Here is a 13,493-nt window from a genome sequence, read left to right on the forward strand (position 1 = left end):
GAGTCTGGAACCGGGTCTTCAAAAAATCTGTGAATTAATTGGAGCAAGGGCAGTCTGAAAATCACCTGCTATATAATATAACATGGAAATTACCATGTAATTACTTTTTTAATAATAAAATATTAGAATATAAGATATTGGCTCTTTTATGTATTATAATTATAAAATAGTTACTTTCCGGTTGTTATAAACATCTTTATAAATATCTATAATCATATAATAATGTATGCATTCAAATTATATAAAAATCATTTTTACAAAATAGGTATGCAGATAAAACTCCTGCTTCAGACTATGGTATATTTGCTGTAAGCAGTTAGTTTATGGAGGCTCGTGCATCCATTTACTGTAACTACATGTGCTATTTAGTACTGAAAATACAGCTGTAATTTCACAGCCATATGTGTAAACAAGTTTAAGTTATATTTTGGCTTATTAACTCACTTCTGTGGTTTTTGTTTATATTGTCTCAATAATGTATTATTAACTATTATATATCTCAAGTAATACAATGGAATATAACCCTGGTTATAAACATCCATATATTACATGTTGGCATAACATGCTACAGTATATCTACAGTATGTATAAATGGAACAGGTATGATTGTCAGCGTATTATTATCCTTTGTTTATAAAGTGCCATCACATTACAGTGCTATGCTATCACCTATACAAAAGATGCTATTTTGCCATTACAATTTAGGGCTAAAAAAAAATAGGCATGAGCATTGATTATTGTTTATACGTCTTTGGAAGCTCAATCTTTGATCGATGATCAAGGAGGTAAAATAACAATCTTTGCAGATCAAGAAACAAAGAATAATATATAAAATATATGTTATACTGTATATTCAACATTTCTGGGTACAGATGGCTCCTCACAGATCACAATGGCATAACTTATCTTTGATGATCTGTGCTCTTCCAGGCTAATTTGTACATTTTATGTAAGCCTACTACAAGGTATGAAGAAATCTACAATCATACAGCAGACATAGTAATATCTGATGTCCCAGTCCACAAAACAGCAACACATCATCCCAGGAACTAACTGTTCACCTGCCATCTACACACATTATGGGTCATTTATGAAAGTGCAAAGTTTCACACTGTGGGCCTGATTCAGAGATGGACGGAATTGCACAGCCGCACACAAGTGGCTGTGCAATTCCGTCCATTTAAAATGCAAATGCAGAAGGAGGTGTCAGACACCTAATTGCTGCATCTGTGTGGTCGCAGCCTGGGATCACCATCGGTCGCAAATGCTGTCCCTTTGGCCAGGCTGCGGTTGCTGAAGCTTGACCGGGTCCTGGCAGCTTGTGAGTCCAGGAAGTATGCATGAACCCACGCAGACCCTGGTCTCATCCCTACTGGAAAACGGGGGCGACACTCCCCCATTTCCGGGAACGCTGCCCAGGAACGCCCCCACTCCACCTCCCAAATGCTGCAGCCTGTCAATCAGACTGCGGCTGTAGGGCTCTGCGAGTGAACACGCAGCTGGAGGACTGCACATGCGCAGTACACCATTTGCGCATGCGCAGTCCTCCCACCATCGGAGATGCGCACTAACCATTGGGTTAGCATACATCTCTGAATCAGGCCCTCAGAGCGCTAACACTGCTTTCTGATATTTAGCTCCAGTTTTTAAGTAATTGTGTCAATTTCTATTGAGTTGAGAAAGGCATAGTGTATCTATATACTGTATGGGCATACTGCATTTTACATACTCTGATGGGAGGAGGCCAGCAGAACGCACAATTCCTTGCTAAGTGCATAAAACAACAAGCCCAGTGCCCATGTGAAAAATTAGATTTCGTGTATTGGAAAAAATAATTCCATAATTAAGAAGGCGCTCCCAGTATAGCAGCTCTCATGGAGTCTTTTCACCGCTTAAAAAACCTACGATTTTCACATAGGAGGTTTGGGAGATTGGGTGTTTGTCAATATTGAGTCATCTTTTTACACCTTATAAAGGAAAGAGCTTTTCATGTGCACAATAACCAATGTTGTAAAAACACTGAAAAGCACTGTAGTGAGCTCCATGTCTCCCTTTTCTCATGTATTATTGGAGTAAATGATTGTTAAACCCCAGAAGTCTCCTTTCAAACCCCAATACTTTGATTAGATTATAGAAGATGAAATGATTGCAGTGATTAAACATACAGAACATTACATACAAAAGAGCAAGAGCACACCATTGGTCAAATATGGTTCCTTTAAATGTTAACTTGGGAACGCATATGAAGGTTATTATGAAGCGATATAAGGTTTTATACACTGAGAAAGCTGTAACAGAGAACCACAGTTTCTTCAAAAATGACCTAGTTAAGCGATTTTATAGCATTTCTGCATATCTTGTTTTACCTTATATTTATGGTGATGTCTTAAGTGCTCCTGCTTTTTTATGTATTGTTAGCAAGTATCCCTTAAAGAACAGAATATCAGAAGAAAAAATAAGTTCATTATTTAAAGTGACAGCTGACAGGAATTTTAGGTGTTTAAACTTTTGTCGCCTCGTGCATTTCCATCTGGGGCTGAAAGCCTGCTGCAAATAGTCACACAGAAAAGCATCTGCATGGGAACAGTTCCCAAGTCAGGAAGTGGGGTTGCAACTACGGGGCGAATTCAGAGATGTGCGCACAGCATCGATTGTGCAGGTCTGCACCATTGCAAGCCCATATTGTGCATGTGCAGTACTGGTCCTGCGTGTTCGCACGCAGAGTGGCAGCAGACAGTTCGTGATTGACAGTCTGCTCAATTTCGTGGGACCTTGATTCACCCCCTATGTACAGTATGAGCTACGTTGACAAAAAGTTGAATTTTAGTACTTAACTAAATGCGTGTGTGTTTATGTTTAATTTAGTAAATCGCAGAATACATAGTCATTTTGTTGACTGGACCAGTATTCCTGAGAATGTAGTCTTTCAGTTCAATGGAAACCAGTGCCTCATACTTACTGGCCGAGCTCGTGAATATTAGTGTGAAAGTGCCTCAGAGATGTGACAGGTTCCTATTGAAATGATCGGCTATCTTGTCAAGAATATCTAGAGACACATCTCCAGTCTGTAGGCATAAGGTGCACTCTAAGGTGAACTGATGGTGGATATGTTTATTGCACAAAAGAGTTTACTTATACAGTACTATATGGAAATGCAAACAACTTGTAGCTTATAAATGTGTTTCCCTCCATTCTCACATGTATTTCCTTCCATCTGAAAACATTGGAAAGTCTATGGAGGATTAAAACAGTTTCCACAAGCCTAATATAGTCTTGAAATATCCACAGTCGCCACCAGTGTGATAAGTCATGTAGAGATGTGTCCTTTGTTACTGTTGCGCCAAATAGCCCCTCTTGACGCGTCAGGTCCAGTGTGAGCAGCTGGACCTAGGAGCAACAGAACTACATTGCTAGGTGTACACTGAGCACTGGGGTGTGCAACATTTGTATATCTGTATGCGACCGAGCCTAAATCTGTGATTAAAGGGCTCCAGTGCGAGCAGCCACAGCTTTCCCTCACACCAAGTTTCATTGTGCTTCATCTGCTATTTTGTACATGTGTTATACCAATCCCTTTGTGGCTAAAGTCACAGCCCAGCGTCTTTAGTGCACTGTGAGCAGCTTTTCGCTGCACAGACGATGCGACTAAGATACTAAATTTAGGAAAAATATGGTACTTTACTCCTCTCGGAGCATCTCAGTCATGCATGTAACGCTGTATGGTGTAAAGACGCCTAGTATTGGAGCACGCATCTATATCCTGCTAGTTTAAATAATGAGTATAGTTCCTTGTGAATTTTGTTTAGCATGTCACACTTACACATACGGCACAACAGTCTTTCAAAATCATTTTCAAAGTTGTGCAGTAACCAGTGTTTGCCATATTTATAAATATCTTAAAATTGTAACAATAAGAAGTTTAAGCTCTTTTCAGTTAGCTGTCTAACCCTGAGACCAATCTTTGTTTTCCTCATTTTTCTGCTGTACAATTATCAAAGTTTCATGCAAAGATACTAACTACATGCAAAAAGCATAGAAAGATGTGTCACTGGAATAATCAGTCTGCATCTGGACAAAACATCACAACTTCATCCAATGTGTGCAAAAGTATCCATTTAAACATTACTACTGACCTAGCTTTCAAACATTAGCACCTTTCATTTTTTTTAAACTCTTTACAACTCAAAACTGGAAGTTCTAGGGAAGATGTACTTGAGTTTACCCACTAAAAGTATGGGCCTTCATATAAACAGACTGGGAGTACATTCAAAAATGAACGTTAATTATCTCTTATAAAAGAAAGTATCCATTTATGATTTATATTTTTGCAGTAAATTTTACTTTCTTCTTAAAATAAATAAGTACCTTTGATGAATGTATCCCAAATATACCTCATAGAGTTATGTATAACAGACACACTTATTTCTCTATCATTATTCAATCATTGTTTGAATTTGGTTTACTGAAATCCTATCAGTCACCCTCCATTACAAATTGGAACATGACTCTTGTTCCCTGAACACCTAACACAATTGTTAGCCCTTGATTTTTTCCATTCTTACAGTTCCCATAGTTCTCTTTGGTTGGATAAATTATCCTTGGTTTTGTGACATCTCTTGATCCCATATTTCTTATTACAAGAACAGGCAATTGCATTAATCTCACTGTAGATGGCGCAAACAAGTATACTTTGTTTTATGCCTCTTCAACTGCAGGCACAGAAGGAAGGTAATGTAGCGTTTGATTTGCATGAGATGTTGTAGCTTGAAGTGTGCCCATTGCAGGGCTAACTGTAAAACTTGTTGTAGCTGTCACTGATGGACAGCTAGTACCCAGCTTTGTTTGAATGTTTGCTCTACCATAAGGGTACATTTTCCGTTCCAAGTTTAAAGATCGAGTTTGTGCATTTATTCCATCAACTTTTCCTTCAAGGAAATATGTTAACATCTCCCCTTTGCCTTTAACGCTGACTTTACCTCGACAAACAAATTCATAATTGCATTGCTTTAATATCCGATGAACATCTTCAGTTACCTGAGAAAAAAAGTAGTTATTTAGTTTTTATACAATATATAATAATGATTTCAGCTGTACACATGTTTCTTAAGCTTTTCCCTTATCGTCAACTAGCTGGGATACCCGGCATTGCTCGGGTTGAAGACTGGACCTTGAAGTACACCTGCATAACTGGATAACTATGCAAATTAGGCATAAATGACAGTGCAGGTAGGCATATTCTCATACTGTTTGGAATGGTGTATATCATGAGCAGGCTGACTTACAGAACAGAAATCAGTATAGCTTCCAAAATCACTTGAGTTTCAGAAGTCAGTGCAGATTGGAGGGGGTTCTTCAGCTGCGGATGGATATGCTATCACAGTCTCGATAGTTATAATATGTTAATGAAGCAGGAGGAGCATGCATTACTGATCTGAGCTGCATTCAAGGACGCAGTATCAGAACTTCTGCAACCCCCTCGACCGGCTGAGTCACCATGGGGTCACGCAAGCCGGTCGCCGCAGATGAGTAAAAGAGGCCAGGAAATCTCTGTCAGCCGAAGGAGATCCTGGCCTCTCCTCCCCCACACCCCCTAACGGCGGCGACACGCCTCCCTTTTGGGAAATCCGTTGCGGATTGATTATGCTGTCTCTCACAGTCTGAAAGTATGGAGTGCTGAGCTGCTCATGAGCCTGCCAGAGTGTGACAGTGTGTGTATGAAGCCAGCCCCTCGGCCCCAGAACCTGTTTAACTTAAGAGTGTCCCAGTTTTATGGGATTCTGTGACAGTGTGTGGCCTTGACGAGGTTCAAACCCAGTCTAAAGCATAATCCTGATCAAACTACATCATCATGCCAAATATGGTGGAGCTAGGTACAAAACTCTGGGTGTGCATAAAGGACAACACACAGACACACACACACTTTCTTGCTTATTACACAGATGTACCTATAGTCTAAGGCAGGGATGGCCAGATTTTTTAACTTGGTGATCTACTGTAAATTTAGAAAATATCTGGCGATCTGCGAAGTAGGGACATTTGCATGCCTCATAGGTGCAATCCAGAAAAAGGGGGTGTGGCCACAGGGCAAGGTCATGGGGACAGCATTGTCAAAATTGGGAGGTATGCTTTTTAAAGCACTGAGTCAATGAAATGAAAATCAGTTTAGTACTGCAATCAGTAAACCAATGTCCACAGCAAGAGAAATGAAGATGCTGCAATTAGAGGCTGACAGTAACCTGGTGATTAGTAATTGCTGCATGCAACAATGTCTTCTTCACAGAGGTGGTATTGAAAACTCTCTCACCCCACTCTTAGTCCACACAATATACTGCCTTTTCATTATCCAGCTTATGGTTCCAGGAGCCTCGCATTGTGTAGCTGAGAGGCGCTGACTTTCAGCGTGGCTGTAATTACAGATGCAGAGAATCGCTGTCTAGCAGCGTGCGTGATTTGGGCAGACTGTGTCCCAAATGAAGCATGGGGCTGCCGATACTGATAGAGAGGATTATGGCTTTTGAATCTGCAAGGACCAGGTGCAGGTCAGCCTCTGCCAATAATAATCAGCCTGAAAGAATCAGCTGCAGCTTCAGCCTGCTCCGGCTTCAACGCAGGAAGCCAATAAGAATCAGTCTGATTCTTATTGGCTGCTGCTGTTGGACAGCACCACCATCTACCAGTTCAGTGTCTACAGTCGACTGGTTGTTCGCAATCAATGCTTTTGCCACCCCTGGTCTAAGGCATAAATTTAATTAGCGTCGTGTTGTGTCTGTGACACCCATGTAAGGTGCCCGGTACTAATTAGAGACCAATGATCAAGTCGTTAACAGCCCTGGGGCAGCAGTTGTCACTTATTTCTGCTGGCACCCTCTGGACTATGCTATACAAGATTATTTTGATTAAAAATCTGATTATTGAATTATCCGGACTGCCACTACAATGGTTAATTACAAATGTACTCAAAATCAAGAGATCCTCATGGCAGTTTCTGATTAAATTATAAATATGCCTAAAAACAAATGTTATTACTCTAAATTATTTTCTGCAAGTTCATTCAGCAGTATTGACAATACACTGTAAAAAAATAGCAGAATTGTATTAAAATAACAAAATAATAACTTTTGGGTTAAAGCAAAATAGAAAGAGAAACATACCTGGATTTTACCCTGTACCCCTGTACTGTCCATTCTGCTAGCAACATTTACTGTATTACCCCAAATGTCATATTGAGGGCGTCGGGCACCAATGACTCCTGCAACTACAGGGCCAACATTTATACCTGCAACAACATATTTAAACTTTACATTAATATGTAGATTAGCAAAAAAATGTACTTGCAAATATATAAATATACACTGAGTGGCCAAACTATTACCAGGTTAGTACTTTGTTGGGCCACCTTTTACTCGATTTATTCTAGGCATAGATTCTTGAATTATTCAATTAATTAATGAATTATTGAATTAAGCATAGATTCTACTAACTGTCAATATATTTCACTGGGAATATTAGCCCAAATGCGATGTACTGCATCTTCCAATTCCTGCAGGTTTGATGGTAGCGGCTCAAGAAGGATCCATGCCTTTGTGCTGTTGTTTCCATATCCTCACCCTAACATTTGTATGGTGTAGATGAAAACATGATATGTCAGACCACATGACCCATGTCCAATCACTAACTGTCCAATTCCTGTGTACCAGAGAGAACACTGGAGGTGTTTCACCCTGCTTGCAGCAAATAGCAATGGCGTACGGACAGGCCTCCTGTTTCTATAGCCCATACCATGTAATGTGCGGCATACTGTTCATTGAAAGGCCATCTGAATTGGTTCCTGATTCAGATTATCCATAATTTTATACACTGTTGCCCATCTGTGGGACTGAACAAATCTGCCTATTCTCCATTCTGCTTGAGCATCCAGTAGCCGCTTACAACCACGCCTTGCGCTCAGACCCAGTTTTTTGTCTGCCAGTCTACTCTGTGTACACTTAACAACTGCCGCCCTTGAACAATTCACCAGTGTAGCCAGACATGGCACTAGGCATAGGTAAAATAGGCAAATGTCTAGGGCATTTGGAATGCCTAGGGGAATGCATTTTATGCCTAGGGCCGGCTCAGCTTAACACCAGGCAGCAGCGGGACCAGGACGGGAGGATGGCGCCGGCAGTTCTGCTGTTGCTGTCCTATCGCAATCGGAGCTCTCAGCTTACCTCCAATTGGCGCATGCTGTCTCTATTTAAAATTTGGTGTTTGGGGGCACCAAGGCTCTTGCTGGTACAGGGAACCAAAATGTCTAGTTACAGCTCTGTAGATGAGGATTGCTATGGGTGAGGGATGGTGGGAGTTGCTGGCTGCTGCTGTGACTTGTGCTGCTGTGTGATGGGTGCTATGCTGGGAGAGGAGTGCTGAGTCAGAGGTGGAACTAGCGGCGGTGGTAGGGGACACCAGACAAAATTTTGCTTAGGGCATCAAATTGATTAGGGCTGGCTCTGAGTGTAGCCATTTTGCTAATGCTTGCACTGCTGTTGTAGTACCAACAATTATTCCACGTTCAAAGTTCTTGAGATCACATTGTTTACCCATTATTTCATGAGTGATACATTTCAATAGTCTCTGCAAACTTTCGTCTTTCCATTCCTATATAGATGCAGACATCCTACATCAGCATTATCTGTGGAATAGCTACTTTGCATGAACTCGCTTGGTCATAATAATTTGGCCTCTCAGTGTATACACAAACAGAATACACAAACTTAATATTTATGTTATTTCTCCTGCATTTATAAAATCATGACGATAGGTTCATGGTAATAGTAATAATGGCAAATTGAAACACCTCATAAAATGTTTTTCTATAAAATAAGGAACTTTGGCCCTCATTCAGAGCCGTACGCTCTGAGCTGAGCGCACGCTCTGAATGAGGGCTGTCCTCCATAACTATGGAGCGTCCTCCTGGACGCTCGTATAGCTGTGGGTCACCACCCACAGCCTATACGAGCGTGCAGTTTGATGGCCGCGATGGTCTTGACCATCGCGACCATCGAAACTGCGAGCCGGAGCCTGCGGTTGAGGTTTTCAACCGCAAGGCCCGGAGTGATTTTGGCTCTATCAGAGCCAAAATCACTCCCACTTACATCACTAGTGATGTCAGTGGGCCGGCTTCTGACGGTAGGCGTTCCCTTAGGAACAACATCGACAGCACGCCCCCTTTGATCAGACACAATGAGCGAAGGAAAGTCCTTCGCTCGTCGCGTCTGGCGCATGCGCACGACGGAGCTCCCTCCGTCATGCGCATGCTCAGTGAAGAACATCGACCAACTTGCGAGCGGACAGCCGCTCGCGAGTGGGTCTGAATCAGGCCCTTTATTCCCATAATATAAATAGCAGAAAGGCAACATAGAGATGTGTCCTGCTACATATTTGCTCCGAACGCCATGTAACGTGCCATGATAGTTGCGCCCTGCCGTGCCACTGCTTAGGGTTTTATGTTGCCTCATGCTGCAGTAAGGCGCAACATAACATACTGAAGCGCTAGAAAAGCCGGAGCATGTAATACAACTTTCTGTCCACCCGATGTCGCTTTTCCTAAACTGCACAGCGCATTAGACAAATAGCCAACAAAGCTTTTGTAGCGCTGTCGAACTGCATTTTATCATATATGCAGGATTAAATAAAGTTACATATCAGCGTTGGCCAGAAGACGCACACCCAGTATATAATAAAGACAGAGCAATTCAAGTTGAATAGTCTTAAGGAACTCTGCCTAACTCAATACATTGCTCCCAACTTCCCACCACCTGTAATTTCTATGTTATGCCACCCAGTTGCATTTTAAGTTAAATGGGTATAGACATTGTATTGTACACAGGGCCTGATTCAGACCCGCTCGCGAGCGCTGAGCGCTCGCAAGCGGGTCGATGGTGCCCTAATGCGCATGCGCACGACGGAGGGAGCACCGTCGTGCGCATGCGCGAGACCCGCATAGCGATGGCCAGGGGCGTGCTGTCGATGGTGAGTGACAGCCGGGGGTGTTGCTGCCCAGACGGAGGCGTTCCCATGGGAATGCCTACGGTCTGGGTCCGGCCCCACTGACATCAATAGTGATTAGTGTGTGTGTTTGTGTGAGAGTGACCCTGATGGGACTATAAGTCTCAGCATAAAAAGCATATGACTTGAGGCAACACTAATGGTGCAAAATCTAGTGCACCAGGTGAATACGATAGTGCCCGATAGTATACATTACGGATGCCCCATAATGAGTACAATATACTTTAATGTCTATAGCGGTTTAGTCTTGACACAAAGTGATCATTTCAGGCACCTGGAGGAGTGATTGTGCCATGGTTCTTGCAATTTCGGTGGCCTCCAGGAGTGCTGTAGGCCACCAAAATTGCAAGAACCATGGCACAAATCACAGTGTACAATACTTTCTCACTGTAGGCAGCTTCTCTGCCCCCCCCACTCCCCTGTGAGATTTGTGATGAATGACTCATGCTATCTTGGGTTTGGGGGGAAGGTCCCCATCCAGCTATACTTTGTCTATAGCAGTATAGAGTCTAATTCAGCTTGGTGGCATAACAGAGATGAAGGGAGGTGGGAAAGTGCAGAGCAATACATAAAGGAGAGCAGAGTACTTGAACCTGAAATGAGTTCTCTTTATACAAAACTGCCCATGCATCTTTAGGCCAGGTGTCTTTACATCATGCAGCGATGGTATACAGTACGGATGGCCTGTAATGAGTACAATATAATGTCTATAGCAGTTTACAGTACAATGCAGCTGGGTGGCATAACATGGAAATGAAAGATTGCTCTGTGTTTAAGAAATTATGCATCTTCACACCAATGCAGATATGTGTTCTTGTAAAACACAGGACTCACGCACCAAATGATTTAATCCATTATTTAAACCTGTGTAGTTGATTAAAAAAAACAGATAAAAAAAATACTGATTTACAAAATGATGTTGTCCCTTTCTTGGCCTCGAACCTGAGGAGCAAGCTTTGGAAAGCACTCACCTTACCCACTCGCCCATGCAAGCCAGCCATAGCAGCTGTTACACCTATTGTGTATATCAAGTCTAACATGCGTCTTTACACCACGGTGTACAATACAATGTCAATAGCGGTTTATAGTCTAATGAAGCTGGGTGTCATAATATGGAGATTAAGGGAAGAGGAAAATGCAGAGCAATGTATAAAGTTGAGCATAGTACTTTAAAAGTATTGAACCTGAAATGATCTCTCTTTAAAAAAAAACTACCCTTGCGTCTTTAGGCTAGGCATCTTCACACCATGTAGCGACAGTATACAGTACGGATGGCCTGTAAGGAGTACAATACACAGTAATGTCTATAGTGGTTTAGTCTTAACACAGAGTGATAATTTCAAGCACCTGGAGGAGTGACTGTTTACACTGCCTGAACGTGATTGGCCAGCCTCTCACAATTACCATCCACTTCTACAGTATTGTATTCAGTACTGTAGTTTCATTCATGGAGCGTTCACCACCCAGCAGTTAAACTGTGTACTGCATGGTGTGTAATCTTTTGCGGCATATAGTACGCCATGCCACACCGCGTATTGACATGCCACGGCAGGGAACACAGAATGCTGCGCTATGAGCAAAGATGTAGCAGGACACATGCTGTCAAACCCAACAGCCTTCTTGGTGCCATCAATTGCAAATATTTTAAGGTTTGTCACATAATTAATCAAACACACAACCTTCTAAACCTTATTTATATATCTGTGTAGGTGCTAAAAACTGATAATAACCACACCTGTATAACATACCTGCATTACAGGAGTAACTAGTTCATAGCAATATAAGATTTCACCCCTTAAGAAAACAGAGAAAACCCATTGGCTAGAGCAGTGGTACTAAAACTTGGTCCTCAGGACCGCACACAGTTCACATTTTGTAGGTCTCCTAGCAGGGGCACAGGTGTAGTCATTACTCACAGACACATTTTAAAAGATCCCCAGGTGGAGCTAATTATTTCACTTGATTCTGTGAGAAGACCTGGAAAACATGCACTGTTGGGGGTCCTGAGGACCGAGTTTGAGAACCTGTGGGCTAGAGTATAGAAAACACATTGCTCGATAACAAAGTAACATGAGTCACAGTTACAGAGGAACAAGGGATTGTCAAGTATTAGCAATTGGAGGTGCCCCTTGAAAACCAGGGTCATGGGTTTCATAATGGCAAAAAGCCATAAACATCCTGCCCCTTAGTAACATAGTTAAGACCTTTTAGAAACAAAGGGTAAACTACTGTAGTAATCTGAGTAAGCTGCCTTGCCGTGAGTATGTGCAGACTAAAATCAATAGTTTACACAAAAAAAGACTATCATAGTAGATGCTACACAGGGATATAAATTGTGGAAAAAAAGTAGAATGAGGACTTAACATATTCTCCCAAGGATTATTTTGCTTATCATTATCACAATATATTGTCTTTCTTCTCCAACGAGTAGTGCAAAAGACAATGACATTTGTGACACTAGTGGTTTTTTGGATTGATTAGGTTATATTCACTCCACATCAGACAACACTTTACTGGTCATGGTTCACGTGTCTTTACACTAATATTCTTGATGATATAGTATGGAGATGGTTGCCGTGAGTCTTTCTATCACTTCCAGTCCACAATATTAAGGTCCATTTGTAGATTTTTGATGCTTTTGATTTATTTATTCTTCATAAAAAAATCTTGTTGATATATTGTTTTTATTTACAGTTGCAGGGCACATCATTGGGTCCAATATGACACCACTGTATGTCAATCTGTTTATGCATCAATACGACATTCTTCACATTTTAGTTTTTCTATGTACATTACATTGATACTATCTTTATGCTGTTGATAAATCCTTCATTGATTAAAGGTCTGAGGCATAACTATTAAATTCAGGCTGAGCTTCTGTTTTCTGACCATCAATTTTTTTGCCATCACATGTAGTGACCCTGTTTTTTCCACTGCTGTCTACAAAAACAATACAGAAAATACGACGGTATTGAGGGCTTAAAGTTTCTATCGTTTAGCACTCAAAAATGGATTATGTGGACATAACCCTAAATAAATTTTTCCTTCACTTCGCTCTTAAGTTACCCTTATATGACAATGACAGGGGGTTTGTAAGTCCCACCTCAGAGTTGTATCTGCCCATAGTAGTAAAAAGGATAGACTCTAAAAAGGACAGTTTATAGATAGTCATGCTGATCCCATCATTAAAAGACTTTGTAGATGTTTATGGTTTCTCATCATCTGATTTTGCAACAAAGTGTTTTGCTGGCTTTGTAGCATGCTGAATCACTTCATTGGAGCCCACACAGTTTTGTATGCCTATGAGTGTATCATGCTTTTTGCAATATGCATGGCAAGCCTATAGCTCAACAGTACCTTAGAGAGAATCTTTAGAGAGAATATTTAGCCACTCACATCAGTGCCTGCCTCAGTGGAGCTTACAATCTATATACCCTACCACATGTACA

At 41.4% G+C, this 13,493-nt stretch overlaps 1 protein-coding gene across 2 annotated transcripts in view; it reads right to left on the bottom strand.

Annotated features, from left to right (window-relative positions):
- Positions 1-4,695: 4,695 nt before the first annotated feature.
- Positions 4,696-13,493, bottom strand: part of ADCY1 (adenylate cyclase 1) — a 480,535-nt gene continuing 471,737 nt past the window's right edge. For both annotated transcript variants that reach the window (XM_088445657.1, XM_088445656.1), the window contains 2 exons: positions 7,152-7,276; positions 4,696-5,034 (listed from right to left, as the gene is read on the bottom strand). In XM_088445657.1, the coding sequence (XP_088301783.1) occupies positions 4,696-5,034; positions 7,152-7,276 (464 nt within the window). The remainder of the gene's footprint in view (positions 5,035-7,151; positions 7,277-13,493) is intronic.

This window comes from Taudactylus pleione, unplaced genomic scaffold (assembly GCF_031769625.1).
Source record: "Taudactylus pleione unplaced genomic scaffold, aTauple2 ptg000386l, whole genome shotgun sequence".
Taxonomy (NCBI): domain Eukaryota; kingdom Metazoa; phylum Chordata; class Amphibia; order Anura; family Myobatrachidae; genus Taudactylus; species Taudactylus pleione.